Source organism: Impatiens glandulifera, chromosome 5 (genome assembly GCF_907164915.1).
Source record: "Impatiens glandulifera chromosome 5, dImpGla2.1, whole genome shotgun sequence".
Taxonomy (NCBI): domain Eukaryota; kingdom Viridiplantae; phylum Streptophyta; class Magnoliopsida; order Ericales; family Balsaminaceae; genus Impatiens; species Impatiens glandulifera.
The window spans coordinates 49,205,674-49,221,393 of NC_061866.1; the positions used below are offsets into that span (position 1 = coordinate 49,205,674).

At 28.3% G+C, this 15,720-nt stretch overlaps 3 protein-coding genes and 1 non-coding gene across 4 annotated transcripts; 1 reads left to right on the plus strand and 3 right to left on the minus strand.

Annotated features, from left to right (window-relative positions):
• Positions 1-72: 72 nt before the first annotated feature.
• Positions 73-1,189, minus strand: LOC124938417 (chitinase 2-like). Its single transcript, XM_047478851.1, has 2 exons — positions 1,095-1,189; positions 73-1,013 (listed from the first exon to the last, which is right to left on the minus strand). Exons 1-2 carry the CDS (start codon positions 1,180-1,182, stop codon positions 187-189), a joined length of 915 nt encoding a protein of 304 aa, XP_047334807.1. The 5' UTR covers positions 1,183-1,189; the 3' UTR covers positions 73-186.
• A 911-nt stretch (positions 1,190-2,100) lies between these two features.
• On the minus strand, positions 2,101-2,670 carry LOC124939592 (protein TRACHEARY ELEMENT DIFFERENTIATION-RELATED 7A-like). Its single transcript, XM_047480052.1, has one exon. The coding sequence runs from the start codon at positions 2,668-2,670 to the stop codon at positions 2,101-2,103; it is 570 nt and encodes a 189-aa protein (XP_047336008.1).
• Positions 2,671-3,200: 530 nt separating this feature from the next.
• On the plus strand, positions 3,201-3,278 carry TRNAL-CAA. Its single transcript has one exon. It is a non-coding gene; the product is annotated as a tRNA-Leu (tRNA).
• Positions 3,279-6,624: 3,346 nt separating this feature from the next.
• LOC124939593 (transcription factor HEC3-like) lies at positions 6,625-7,227 on the minus strand. Its single transcript, XM_047480053.1, has one exon. The coding sequence runs from the start codon at positions 7,225-7,227 to the stop codon at positions 6,625-6,627; it is 603 nt and encodes a 200-aa protein (XP_047336009.1).
• Positions 7,228-15,720: the final 8,493 nt, after the last annotated feature.

The window sequence follows — 15,720 nt, forward strand, 5'->3', positions numbered from 1 at the left end:
TTCCACTGTTGTAATTCATTTGGGTATCATCAATATAGCAACAGCAGCAGCAGAAGGCAAAAAAAACAAAAAACAAAACAATTACATGCCGATGATGCTTTATTTCTATGTTATTGTTTAAGCAAAAAAAATCATTTCAATGTGTTTGTTTGCTCTGCTCTGCTTTGCCTTGCCCACCCAAATGAATTAACATAAACAAGTGGTGGAATTAAGCAAGAAATCCTGTGACTTTTTCTCATAGTAATAACCATTAGAAGCAGAAGCATCAGCCGAGAAAATCATGATCCCGCTAACATTATATCCATTTCTCTCTAGCAACTTCAACGCATCAAAAAAAGCATCTCCTTGAATCCCTCTTCCTCTAACTTCATAACTCGCCAAAACCTTATCCAAACTGAACTCTCCCGTCCTTCTCTTAAACGCCTGCAAATACCCTACCGCAGTCTTCACATTATCCGTATAGAATTGATAATTCACATAATCAATAACCTCCTTATACTCTCTGAAAAGCTCTATATACGGTATTACTGTACTATAGAACGGAGAAATCGTGGCTACCGATATCACGCTCTGGTTCTTAAGTAAACTAATCAGTTCCCCGATGCAATAAGCAAAGCTATTGTCGCGTTTGCTGAATGTTTCATAATCCACGTCGATGCCGTCTAGGTGGTATGTCTCTGTTAGGTTTTTTAATGAGGTGAAAGCATTCTTTATCCATATTTGGGGATTGATGGGCTTGTACCAACGTAGGGTTTTATTGTTGATACTCCAACCTGAAAGGCTTGCTAGAGCTTTTACGTTTGGGTGACGAGATTTGATTTCCATGACGGAGAGTGGAGTTAGGGTTGATGACCAGTAAGGTGAGTAAGTTCCGTTTTGGGGATTTCCTAATTGGTCTGCATCAATGGCGAAACTGAGGATGAAATGAAAGTCGATGTTGTCGTTGATTGGGACGGCGTCGAATGTTACTGGCTTGCCGGTTGCTCCTATGTATTCCATCATCACCTTCCCATCTGAGAGGTAAGTAATTCAACAGCAGGCATTGAAAATGTATACTAGTGATTAATTAAGAATCAGAAAAACAGAAAACTTACTGGTGAAAGGAAATGGAAAAACAAGAAGAGTAGTGGCTATATGAAGAAGAATGAAGATAGATTTGTCCATCAATATGTTTTTGATCATATCTTTACACTTGTTGTCAATGTTATGGTGGAGGGTTGAGATGATGATAACACAAAGTGCTCATCATTGATATATAGTAGGATTTGTCATTCAACTTTCATAGATGAAACAATAAATCTTAGACCTCTTTTCCGAAGATCCCAATGTATAGAAGATGCCTGCCTGCCTGCATGCATCTTAGCTGTTACTTTTTGGAAAATGATGAATTGGACGGCAGCACAATTTCAAGTGTTTTTTTTTTCTTTGAAAATTCTTAGTGGCAAAATGGTAGTTGTGATATAAAGTTTGCTACTAAGTTTTCTAATTTTCTTGAAATATTGAACTCATGTGTCAAGAATCTTGTCTAAGAGACCAAATGTCTCGAGTTCGATCCCAGAGTCATCCTAACTTCCTCAACTTAAAAAAATGTGAAAAAACTCGTTAAATGAAGCCTATAGATACTCAACATTCTTTTCTTATCTGGGTTTATTATGGGGTCTCGATATATGAAGCCTATAGATACTCAACATTCTTTTTTTTTTTATCTGGGTTTATTATGGGGGTAATTAGCATGAACCCTTTAAATCAGAGCATTCTTAGTATAATTCGAAACTCAAATTTCTTATTAAAATCCTTGTCATTTGAGTAGATACCTTGGTGGGATCTTATTCACTTTCAAAGTTATCTTCATCTTTTTCTTCTATCATTAAGTTCCTAACAATTATCTGTTTGCATCAAAGTTAATATATATTGCATTGTAAACATATTTGAGTTTGAATTACATACATTCCTTGTAATTTGCTACAGTTTGTGGACAAAGAATCAAGAGCTAGTAAATGCTCATCACTGACCGGATCGGAGTGATAATTTATTACAATGATGAATGGAAAGTAAGTTACTTGTTCATGTAATAACAATTTAATTCCAAATGATTTGGGATTAGCTTTTCTGGTGAATATCATTGTTCTTGGCATCAGAAGATGTTGTTGCTTTGGCTATTTCAAGGTCATGGCCAGGATGATTCTGAGAAACTTGGCTAACTATTTCATTCTTCTTAGTCTCTTCTTCAACGTGAATATCTTCATCAATACTTAGTATGACAGTTTGTGTAGTACCATTTGGACCTGGTACAACAGCTTCTCGAATTTTCAAGTGCTCATCAACTCTCACCACTTCCATCTCCTGAATTTGTTTCTTCTTCCTCTTCTTCAGAAAGCAACATAATGCCACCGAAAGAAACCCCAGTAAAAAAAGGCCACCCAGTGACACAAACACAACTATGATGGTAGTATGATGTCCTGGCGAAGGTGGAGGTGGAATTGCAGGCGGTGGTGGTGGTGGTGATCGTGGATGTGGTGGTGGTGGCAGGGTTGGATGGCTGGGTGGTTTTGCTGCTGCTGGCGGCGGTGGTGGCGGGAAATTGGGGTGGTAGGGTGGTGGCAGGATTGGAAAATGAGGTGGGGGAGGTGAAGAAGAGTATGGGAAGCCATAATTTGGAACAAAAGCCATAAATTATAGTTAAGTTAATATAGAAACTTGATCAGATTAGGATTTGGTGGAAGAGAATGATGAAACTAGAGACTATTTGTAGTGGTAAAGACTGTTTATTTATTCATATATATATTACTTCTAAGGTTTTCCAGTATGTGACTTTATCTTTATGCTAAGGTTATCAAGGTTGTCATTGTTTGCATTGAAAAACACTCATCTTCATCCATCCTACAACAAAATTATCAATTCTCTATAACTTCATTTTTTTTCTGTTTTTTCACCATATTTGTATAGTGCTTTAATGAATTGTAATCATGGGTTTGTTATGAACTTTGCAAATGATTTAAATCACACAATTGCAAATCAAAATTTAACAATAAAAAATGTACTCCCATCCTATACATTCAGTTACATAAACATTTCGATAACATCTCAAACTAGGATCTTGATATTTTGGTTGGAGGAATTTATTAATAAATAATTTAAATCATACAAAAAAAGCTTAATGTAATAGTTTTTATTTAATTTAGATTCATTGTTAAACAAAAGTCAGGATGGCCGAGTGGTCTAAGGCGCCAGACTCAAGTTCTGGTCCACTAGCGTGGGTTCAAACCCCACTTCTGACAAAGAATTTTTATTTTTTTATTTTTTGAAAATATTAAAATCCAAAGATGTAGATTTTATTTTGAATAATATGAATATGGTACACAAAAATGGACAAACAATGGCATTCATCCCAAATGTATAAAAATCTTACAATAAAAAGGAAATAAAAAACAAAATATATTCATGGAATTATTTAGGCACATTGCTTCATTTTGAAGTGTATTATTTTGCTCTTTATATTGAGTAATTCTTTTCAGTATTTTTCTTTCATTGAATAGATCATGTACATGTTATATAAAAAAAAGAAAGAAAAAAGTGAAACATGACCTTATTGATGAACTGTCTGTATTAATACTATAGGTTGTGTTTGACTTGAGACACACTCATATAATATATGAGTTATAAATTATTATTTGTTTAGATTCACAATAATCATAATTATATTTTTATTTTTCATAACTATTGAACTATTTCCATATCTATTTTTCTTAGTGGAAGGTAATATAAATAACATTCACAAAAATGGACAAACAATTACTCTCATGCTAAATGGTTACGAATTTGACAAGAAAAAGGAAAGAAAAAACTACAAAGAGTTGTCCCAAAAGAAAATGATCCAATCAAGGTTTTCATTACTTTTATTTATTTTATTTTGTATGTAATAATGAAATTATTTAGCCTTTTTTTTTCAAATGTATTATTTTGTTTTTATGACTTTTTCCCCCTATTTTGTTTGAACTTGGGTGAGCACCGCCTATACCAAAAACCACTAACTCGTTGTAATCCACAACCCTATATCTGATTTATCTGAATGGATGAGATATAGAATTTTGATTAAGTTTAAATATATGAATGTTATTTAACTAAATAACTGAAAGAAATCTACAGTTTTGAAAATTGTCCATGAAATATAAAAATGAGAATAGTTAATTAAGCAAACGAAACAAAATCATGACATTATACCGAAATCTAATCTAATTGATTGTAGCTTAATTTATATGTATAAACATGTTTTACAAACATTATAAACAGTTTAGTTACAGCTATAAATTAGTGTTCATTTAACATTTAAGTTTAGGTATTTTCTAACTTACTATAATTTAAATTAAATTACATTGATTAATGTGTAGATATAATTTTTTTAATTTTACTAATTATCTTAGTATTGACTTGTTACTAAAATTCAATTATCATCTAATAAGTTAATATTATCCATGGCAGATATGCTGCCTCACTAACCGTGTCAATGTATGTACCAATTTTCAAAACTTAGTTTATTTTATAATTAGTGTGGATCTCACATTCACTATGTAATTTTCTCCGTTTTAAAGTGTGATACATACATTTAACATTGCTCGTGAGAAAACAGATTTGTTCTCATTAATCAGTTTGATCAAATAAGATTTCAACAAATTACTATAGAGGGATAGAGGTTTTGGGTGCTCTAGTCGAAAAAATTAAATTAATTATTATTTTTAATTATTATTATATTTTATGATGAATTAATTGAATATAATATATCACTAATGATCTAATATAGTTGTTTAAATATAATGTTAATACATTACGGACTTATGTAAATGGTTCAAATTTTGTTATGCATGTTTTTTTTATAACCTTTTGAATTATTTGGAGGATGTATTTTCTGAGTGGTTATACCAGATTCTTCATAGATGGGGTAGAAAGTAGGAAGCACTGCAGCTTTACTCCTTCTGCCTCTTTAGAGAGTTTGGGGATAAACCTTCCAAACAAATTTTCTCCTCGTTCAGGCTATTGGGATCGATTCCTTCAATCCTGCTTGACATGGATGGGTAGGGATTTTAGCTAATCTTGGAATAAATGTTCAGTATCAAGCAATGGTCCGACCTATGTGCCATTTCAAAGGAAGAAGTAATGATGAAAAAAATATATTACATTTTTACTTCTCCACACATGAGCCCTTTGGTAAGAGAGATTCCAATTGGGTGATCGCCTTCTTACTATAGGGATTTGTTTAGTTTTGCTTTTTCAATAACTCGAAATTATTTCACTTTTTTTTCTTATCATGAATCATATTATTTAATTAATGAACTAAAATATATTTTATTTTAAATTATTATTTATTATTTTATTTTAAATTTGTTTAAAAAAACCATTGTTTCTTAAAATCATCCATCATCATTAATTATTTTCTTTATTCTGGTTTTTTAAATAATCCCATATCGAACCAGCCCTAGGACATTGGCTCAAAAGATTTAAGAAAAAACCAGGAAAGACCCACACAATAACCTATATTTGTATTCATCTAAGATTATGCTGGTACTAAACCTGAGAATGAAAAGAGTTACTGAATTTTGATTGGTCCGCAACTGAGAACACTCTGTTCAGTAGCAGAAGATCTGATTTGTTACATCTTACTTACCCTATAAACCATGTTGTAATTCATGCAAATATAGTCCAACATATGGATAAATCATGAATTTGAATAATGTTTATATATATAATTACCAGATGAATTCAAAACTAAGAGAGATCTCAGGGGTTAAATAAGATAGATAGATAGAGGTAGGTCAAATTAAACAATTTTAATGAAATAAATTATGTATTTATTTGAATTGAAAATATAGTTAAAATTGAAGAACATATTCAATTGTCACTTCAAAAAAGATATAGTGCGTGCGTACACATTAACTTTTTTGCAGCGGAGTTTCGTCACCAAATCTCTTTCCCATCCATCATCACAAAAAACAGACATTCACCATATATACAACAACATAAGGCCACATGGATTTCGATTCTCTCTCTCACACAGTGCTCACACATACACACACAAGGTTTGAAGGGGCTGACGTCACCCCGTTGTATTCCCCAAAAGAGTGTCGGCAAAACAAACTGTAAATTTCCGGCGACTTCTCATCAGAACATCTATTTTTGCCATCCATAACCACAAAACAACGATGATCCATCACCCCTCTCTCTCTCTCATCATTCATTTGACTTTAGTATTTTATTATGGATCTTGTAAACGTCATCATTTATAATTATTCTTAACAAATAAACAAACCCAGATCATTAATATTAGATCTCATGAATCATCATGCAACACAAATCAAACTTATTAATAATTTCATTATTCTTATTCTAACAAATTAATACATACAAATCCCTAAACCCTAATTAACCTCAAGCTAAATCGCTCCGATCGAGGATCATCGATGAATTAATTGAAGTGGGTTCAATAATATATAATTATATATGTACCCAGAATGATACAATTAATTAATTAATATGTTTTTCTCCACACACACACTCACACAACACAATCTCTTAATTTATTAATAAGATCTAAAATTTAATTACCTCATATATATATATAGATACTTGAAATTAGGGTTGATGATGATATATCTCCGCCGTTGATGGTGGCTCATCAAAGAAAACCGGCCAATGATGATGAGTACTATTCATGTTGACAAGTTCACGATGATCTGATCCTAGGGTTGGACCAATTACATTTGTTTGTAACAATTTAATTTGTCGTTTCAAGAACTTAACATAACGAACAGCTTCATCCAACATGGATGCCGTATCCATCTTTGTTCCACCAGGAACAAGCCTTTGAAGGATTCGGATCTTCTCACTAATCCTCTCTCTCCTACGCCTAGCCGCCACGCTTTGAGGATCGTCGCTAATTCTCACGTTTCTTCTCTTGGGCTTATGGATTGTTGTCGGATCAATGTTTACCGGTTGCATGGCTGCAATCTTATACATCATCTCCTTCATAGCCCCCAACTCTTCTTCTTCATCTTCATCATGATCATCTTCTTTTAATTCTTTTTCTTCTTCGAGTTCTAATTCTTGGTGCAAGGAGGTCGTTTGATGATCTTCGATGAGCATGTCGACGGTGGGATCTTGTTCCCACCAGAAGGTGGTTGTGTTTGGATTATTGAGGAGTTGATCATGTAATTGATCATGAGTGATATTATCCATATGAATATTATATGTTTGATGTTGTTGTTGTTGTTGTACAAAATTAAAGAGTTGATGAAACCCTATTTAATACGGAGGTCATTGAAGTCTCTATCGACATACGTAAGCATTCGACCCACATGGTTATCTCTCTCTCTCTATAGAAATACAAATGTTCTATAACTGTTCATTATGTACAAAGATCACTTGGTTTTGTGGATGGATCGATGATGCTTCATGATCATGATCATGAGATATATCAATGCTTCTTTTCTAACCAAAAGATAACTCATGAACTCAATGCTAGCTGTTCCTTTTTCTTTTGAATTTTATGTTCAAAAGATGTTGTATTTTGATTTAAGTTGGAGCAACTTGTGTCATAATTACTTGTTGAATATTTGATTTGCTTTTGCAAATTAAAGAAAATTGTGACTTTAGTGTTTATAGTATGTGGGGGGAAATTTTCTCACTTTTCAAAAATATCTTGCTGGCTTCCTTTGAGAAATGTTGATATGATCAATAATCAAGTTAATTAATGTTTGATACTTATCATTAAGAGAGATGAGACTTTTAGCAACTACAATCTGTCTTGAATTTTCTTTGTAATTTAATTTGATGAACTTTAATGAAAAATAGTTGTCTTCAAGCTAGGTATCTCCAATGTATTTTAAATAAATAAATAAATAAATAAAATTGTGGAATCTGTAGTGGGTCCCGGTGAAACCTGGACTGAGAAATTAGGGTTAGAATCATGAATTATATATAAATGTTACTTATTATTTTGTTTAATTAATTAAACTAGGGTTAAAAGTGTATGATGATATGGTTGATGATCAGAAAGCATAACCCATAAGTCTTGGGAATGATTCCCCATTAATTTTAGTACGTAGGTAGCTTTTCATCTCGGCATAGGTGTGGTTTTACGCCTTTTGTTTTGTCTAGAACGTTTGGTCATTCCATGAGTTTCAAAAGGTACCCACATGAAATTAAGGTACATGTTCAATGTATGCCCAATTTTGATCTCATATCAAATCTAATCTATTTCTTCCTCATTCTCATATTAAATCATGATTTTACTATACATGATAGATAAATAATCAAACTTTGTCTTTTCAACCTAATAATGGCAAAAAAAACGATTGTTCATAATACAATTAATTCGCCATATACATAGTAGGTGTGAAAATGAGTTTATGGAGTCCAATAACTATTTCTGAGTCGACTAGCTTTAAAGTGGGTAGCGAAGTGATTGTCAAATTTTGGAACGTAGAGTCTCATTTTTCAAAGTTAATGATAAAAAAATTAACTCATTCAAGTAGATCGAGATATTTATGCAATTATAGTCAACAAGGTATTCGCGCAGGTGACAGCTGGAATGAGGTCGATTGATCATGAATGGACTTCTAAGGAACCACGACAAATGGGAGGGGTCAATCGATGCTTACATATTATGAGATAACCCAATATGATATATATTCTAGCCGATCGAGTAACAACAAAAATGTGAATTTAAATATATATATTTTTTATGTTTGTGGGATTTTATGATTTTTAATTAACTCTTATCACAATTTTGTTTTGTCTTGATATTTTACCACAATTCATGTGTACATGAAAATGGTGAAAATCCTTTAAATCACAAGTTTGTGGAAGGTCACTAGATCTTTGATGCTTGGAACATGACTTTAGAAGTGGGAGTCAAACTTCAAATAAACGAACAATCAAATTTTGTCGAGTTGTTGACCCTTTTAGCTTCCGTATCATATTAATCTGAATACTTTGGGATGGCGAAAAAAATGAGAGATGTGATGATTTCAATTTGTTGTTTTGTGTTTTCTACATTTTGTTGTAAGTTTTGTTTTAATTTACCTTTCAATTTTACACTCATAAAATAATAGTATTTGTGACTAAGTGACCAATAAAATGATTTTTTTCCAATAATTAAATAAAGATTAATGCAAAGGGAGATATTTTGGATGCCAAAGACAATGAGTGAATTTTTCTTAGGAGAAGGTATGCCACAAAAGATCAGGATTAAAGTTTATTTAAAAATGATAGAATATTTTCATGGATTATACAAAATCACAAGTTTATAATATAATGAGTGAAAATTGAAGTGGAAAGCTTACTAACAATACAAATTATTGAGCATGCTGCATACATAAAACATGTGCACACAATAAATGATTTCTTATAAAATAATAATTAGAAAATACTATGAAGCACAACTAAATGTTTATACTCGTGACATTAGAATGCCTTCTGCAGCTTTCGTCCAAATGAATGTTGCTTCTTTCGAACAATCTTCACATATGCATGTATTATCGTTCAAATAATAATATCCCATAAGTGATGCGCGCACAAATTCATTGAAGAATTTGAAGAACTTAGATTGGATGACAATAGAACATATGAGATATTTAGAAAATATGAAGATAAAGTCTATCTTAGTACTTTGTGAGATGTCTTGTCTTAGAAAAAATTGTTAAAAGATCTCACTTCTCTTCATAAACAGTAGTTATTATAAATAATTAATCTCAACAGGCCAAGTAAAATTAATATAGTTAATAATAAAATGAGTGGAAGACTAATTGAGTTAAAAAGTTATTTTGTTTGATTGATGTTTCATTAAGTTCAAAATTTATGACCACTTATATACTAACTTTTGTTAAAATAATGTTATTGGCGTTTTCATTATAATTTTATAATCTAAGTTTTATCCATTAATTCAAAAATAAATATATAATGTTTTCTTTTGTCAAATTTATATATGAAATTTCATTATTTTGAATATAATTTCTAAATGTTCTTAGAATTGCATGCCTTTTAATTATTTAATAAATGATTTTATTTTTTCAAACAAAACATTGGCATATATATAGTTGTGGTTATCAATAAATCAATAATTAATGATAATTGTTGTTTATAATATTTTTCAATAAGTGATCCCAAAGTGATTGAATCACATGCCATCACCTACAAAAACCTAGTTTAAAAAAAAACATATCATCATTTTCGATATTGACGGTTAATTTAGAAAGAAATTAATTTCACTATTGTTTTTCTTTATAAAAAAAAAAAGAATCATTTAAATACAAAAATTGAGATTAAATGAAAGTAATTATATAAGTGAATATAAAAATATAAGAATGATTAATTTGAATGAATTAATGATAAAGGTTATAAAAGTCTAAGAAGTACAAAGATAGTGAATAATCAAAATAGATGAGCGTGAAGGACAATAATCCATATTAGGAAACTCATCATCTAGGGTTGCGTGTTCTACCTAGGTTGAATTCTGTGCACTCTAATATTGGGGGGCCATTTTATTTCAAAAACACCAATTACTCTAAATATCAAAACCCTAATTAATTCCCATTTATTCATTTCAAATTTGTTATTTTATATCAAAATCCATTCATTCATTATTCATGATCAACTTTCAATCCATTATCCATGCCATGCCAAGGAAGAAGAAGAAGAATGTAAAATAAATTAAAGGGTCTTAATTAACAACATTAATTAATGAAATATATTTTGATTTTTAACTTTAGAAAATGAAGTAAAATTGCAATTAGAAATATATAGATAGATAGAGGATTAATCAAACTTTTAAACCATTTTCTTGTAAAACTGCAACAATTATATATATATATATATATATATATATATATATATATATATATATATATATATATATATATATATATATATATATATATATATATATATAGTACTGTAATATTAAATCATGGCTAAAAAAGTCAATATATCGAATTTATGACACATAAATCTGATGACATATATGAAACTCCTTATGTAAGCTCTCTCTATATATTATAATAATATATTCATGATCTCTTGCCTGCAAATTGCGCATGCAATAGAGCAATCATTTTAGGCTCTCATTTATATATATATGAGAAAAATGTTGAGAAAATTAAATCATGCATGATCAAATTTATCTTTTGGGCCTAAGATTCGTTGAGGAAAATGCACAGAAAGGTTAGTTAATTAGAAATAGAGGATTATTGATTTTAAAATTTGTACATGATTCCATCAAAATATACATTGTTTTTTAATTTAGAGCAAATGATTTTAAAGTATAGAATTTAATTTATACGCCTTATTTGAAAACACCGTGAAGTGGAGTTGTATTTGAACAAACAAATATTATTAAAATATTAATATATATATATATAACATTATTTTATTTAAATCAATTCCTCATAAAATTAAAAGAAATAAAAAAAAAAAATATTTGTACAAATCCAGTTTAAACTCTGAGCTCAAAGTTTGCCTAATTTGGTAAAAGTTCTGAACAAGAACTTGATGGTGCCTCATGGATTTAATTTATTTTTATATATTTTTTTAGCAGATTTTATTGGATATTAACATTTTTATTTCAGAAGAAATAGAATGACTCGAATTGATTTTCAATAAAATTGCATTAGTGAGAATTATTGTTGTGATTGATTAATTTTTTTTTATAAATATAAACTAACTTCAAATATTAATGTTTGTAAATTGTTTGTAAAGTAACATTTACACCATTTAATTTGTTAAATTTTATTTATTTTTTATTATATTTTTTAATTTTTTTTAAACATAAGAAACTATATGTAAATGATAAAAAAAAAATAGGGTTTTATGAATTTTTGTTAACTCATTTACTTGTTAAACAATTCAATTAGAAATCTGTAATTTTATTAGTTATTTTTTTTATCTTAAATAAAACTTATTTTAAATCATTACTATAACTCATAAATTTCATTACGTCTTTGTTGTTGACTTTTACATTTTGCTCAATTAATTCTTTTAAATTTAAAGTTTACAATACGATTAAATATGCACCTACCCTCTTACAAGCCCTTAACTACAAACAAAACTAATATTCATAATTCCCTTATTAACCCAATATTTTATCCTCTCATGCTAATTTTGAAGTATTATATTTTTTTTTATTAATTTAAATATATTAATAATACCATTTAATAACAGCAAAAATTATAATAATTACAAATTTAAATTATTAGTGTACATATAGTTATTTATATACAATTAATTAAGTTATATAAATGAATCATATACTTAATTAAGAAATAACTCAATGAGTCATCAGATATTTTTTAGGTGATATTTAGATTAACTAATCAAAATGGGCCAAAATTAAAAATACTATAAAATTAAACTAAACATAATTATTATAATTAATTGGGTCCAAGCTTGAAAATAATAAGGTTTTACAGATCTCTCTTAGTTATTTCCTAGACCTTTATTTTTAAATTTTCTTATAACAGCCCCAATTCTATAAGTATAATTAATTAATATCCAAAACTTCTTAATTCATAGTAATTAGAGGCATTTCAGGCCACCAATAACTATTAGGATAATACCATCCTCATCTATTTTAGTTTGAGAATCTTCTTTATTATCATCTTGCAGTGTGATTTCGAATAATTCAGGTGGGACATTGTATATCATTTTTTTTAAAAAAATTAAAAAAAAATTATAAACAAATTTTTTAATATTATATATATACAAATTTATAATATTATAAAGAAATAAATTTAATTTTTTTTTATAAAATATATGGAAAATATTTATATTTGATTGTATTTATTAGTGTTCAGGACAGAATATAATGATATCGAGTTGAAATCGGTGTGAAGAACACAAATACCATCCTCGTCTCATCTCCGATCAAACTGGAGAACAACCAATCATAACGAGACAATTTAAATAAAAAACCGAATAAAAAATTATAATTGTCGTCATCGCAATTTGATTATGAAGTATAGACAGATTTTAACTTTAGCAAAGTCACATAAGGACGGTCAAAAAATACTATTGGTTAATAAGTATTTTCTGGTCGTGAATACATACAAGAAATTTTGGAAATGTGACAAAAAAATATATATATATTTTTAATAAAAAAAATATATTTTTTATATTTATTTTAATATATAACAAAATAATATAAGTATATTTTTTTTCAACAATTATATAATATTCATGAATACTAATAACCATACAAAAACACGATATATCTAGTATAAATAGTTGTTAATAAGTATTTTCTGGTCTTGAATACATACAACAAATTTTGGAAATGTGACAAAAAAATAATTAATATATTTTTAATAAAAAAAAAATATTTTCTAATTTTTTTATATTTATTTTAATATATAACAAAATAGTATATGTATATTTTTTTTCAACAATTATATAATATTCATGAATACTAATAACCATACAAAAACACGATATATCTAGTATAAATAGTTCATAAACTTATCAACCTCATCCATTTACACTAAAAATACCATTTCTCCAAAGGTTTTAATTTTATGACATTCTCAAAATCTTATAAATTGAATTTCATTCAAATTAACATCTACATACTTATAATTATTCTTTGTTTTGTATGAGGTAAGATATTGTTTGTTTCATTTAAAGTATAATAATTAATATAAATTACATGTCTTTATAATTATAACTTTGTGTTTTTTTTGTATGAAATATAAGAAAATAATTATTGTTTTTAACACTTAAAATTGGGATATAGTATTTTGATTTTTTTTTTTTTTACTTTTGGAATATTTTATTTTATATTATAATTTTTGAAAAATATAATGAGAATAGAGTTAATGAAGGGTACGGCATTAAAGAAATGCTAGTTTAAACTGAACATTGGGTGTTTGTTGCACGCAATAAGATCCATGAATCTTTAACATATATATATTTATAAACATTTATTAATATTTAAATTTGACCAAACTATAATTATAATAATCCATCCATCCCGTACGTAAATTGTCCTTAAAAGTATATAATTATTATTTTTGAGGCGCTGATCATGGGATATTGTTTGGAAATTAATTAGTTGCTAATTAATTAAAAACAACACAAAATCAATCAAATTATAAATTAGTTTAAGATGGTAAAATAAGATTGTTCAACCCTATACATCTAGGACCTTGTTTGATATTTGTGTTTTTTAACAGACTTCTCAAATAACAACAACAAACAAGTTTCAAATAGAGCCTTGTTCTTTTTTATTTAATCTTTACAATAAAAAAAATCAATTTTTCAATCAATTATATCACTCCTTTCATTAACAAAAATACAAAAATACTCTTTATTTTAAATTATTATTTTTTATTTATATATCAATACTCTTTAGATCTTTTTACCAAACATAATCACCAACTTCAGGGACGAATCTATGTAAAAGGCAGCCCATCTCGAATTTTTTTTTACGGTTAAAATGTGACATTACCCTTAATTTTTTTTTAAAATTTAATATTTTGTTTATTTAATTATTAAAAAAAAAATAGTAAAACTTACATATATTTTTTTGTTTTTTATTTCAGCCTACCCTAATTTTTTTTAAACCCACTAAATTTTTTTAAGTCCATCCCACCACCGAATTCTGGGTCCATCCATGACCACCTCATCAAAATTATCCACGATGGTTATTTTTTCTCCTTTAAGTTATTTAAATAACCTCAATTCAAACAATTCCTAAATTATGTGTGAGTTTACTTTCATAGATCCAACTAAGGCCTTGTTCGGATTGGGGTTATTTAAAAAACCTAGAGAGAGAAAAAAATAATGATTGGTGATGATTTTGAGGAGGTGATGATTATTTTTGGTAAAAAGACTTAAAGGGTATTGGTATATATAAATAAAATAATAAATAATAATTTAAAATAGAGGGTATTTTGGTATTTTGTTTAATGAAATGAGTGATGTGATTGTTGAGAAGTGATTGATTAGAAAATTGATTTGGGTTGAGTTTTTAAAAAAACCCAAAGAGAATAAGCCCTAAAGTTTTTATGGGTTGAAATGATGAACAAGATGATGAGTGAGAGAAAGATGCATAAAAGGGGAAGAATTGAATGGCTTCAAGTGTGTTGTTTTGAGAAATTTACCAAAGGAGGAAATAAATAGATGTGGGTTAATGAGAATGAATAAGATCTAGATTAAGATAAAAATAAATATTATTATTATTATTAATGTAGGTTTCCATTTAGAGAAAAAGGATGAGAAAAGTAGATTTCTCAGTTGTTGGGTCTTCAAGTAGATAACCTAACCTAACCCTAACCCTGACCTACCTAGCTAGCTATCCCTCCCTACTACTACTCTACTGATCGTGCACGTATTGCTCGCTCATCGGGAAGATGCAACCAAAAACCAATCTTTTTCACCTTTTTCTTTCATTAATTAATATCCAAACCCATGTTCATAATTTCATATAAATCATTTTTTCAGACTTATATTATTATAACTTATGCAAAAATTATTATTTTATTTATAAAATCATTTATTTTATTAATTAAAATATTATTTATTTAAAATTATTATTTTTTATTTTATTTATATATTAATAATTTTTTTGTTTATTTTTAAAAAAATTAAAAAAAAACTCTTCTAACCTAAGTGATTTTTTTTTTTTAAATGTATTAATATTTAATAATAATTAAAAGAACTAAAGAGTTTTGATATTTT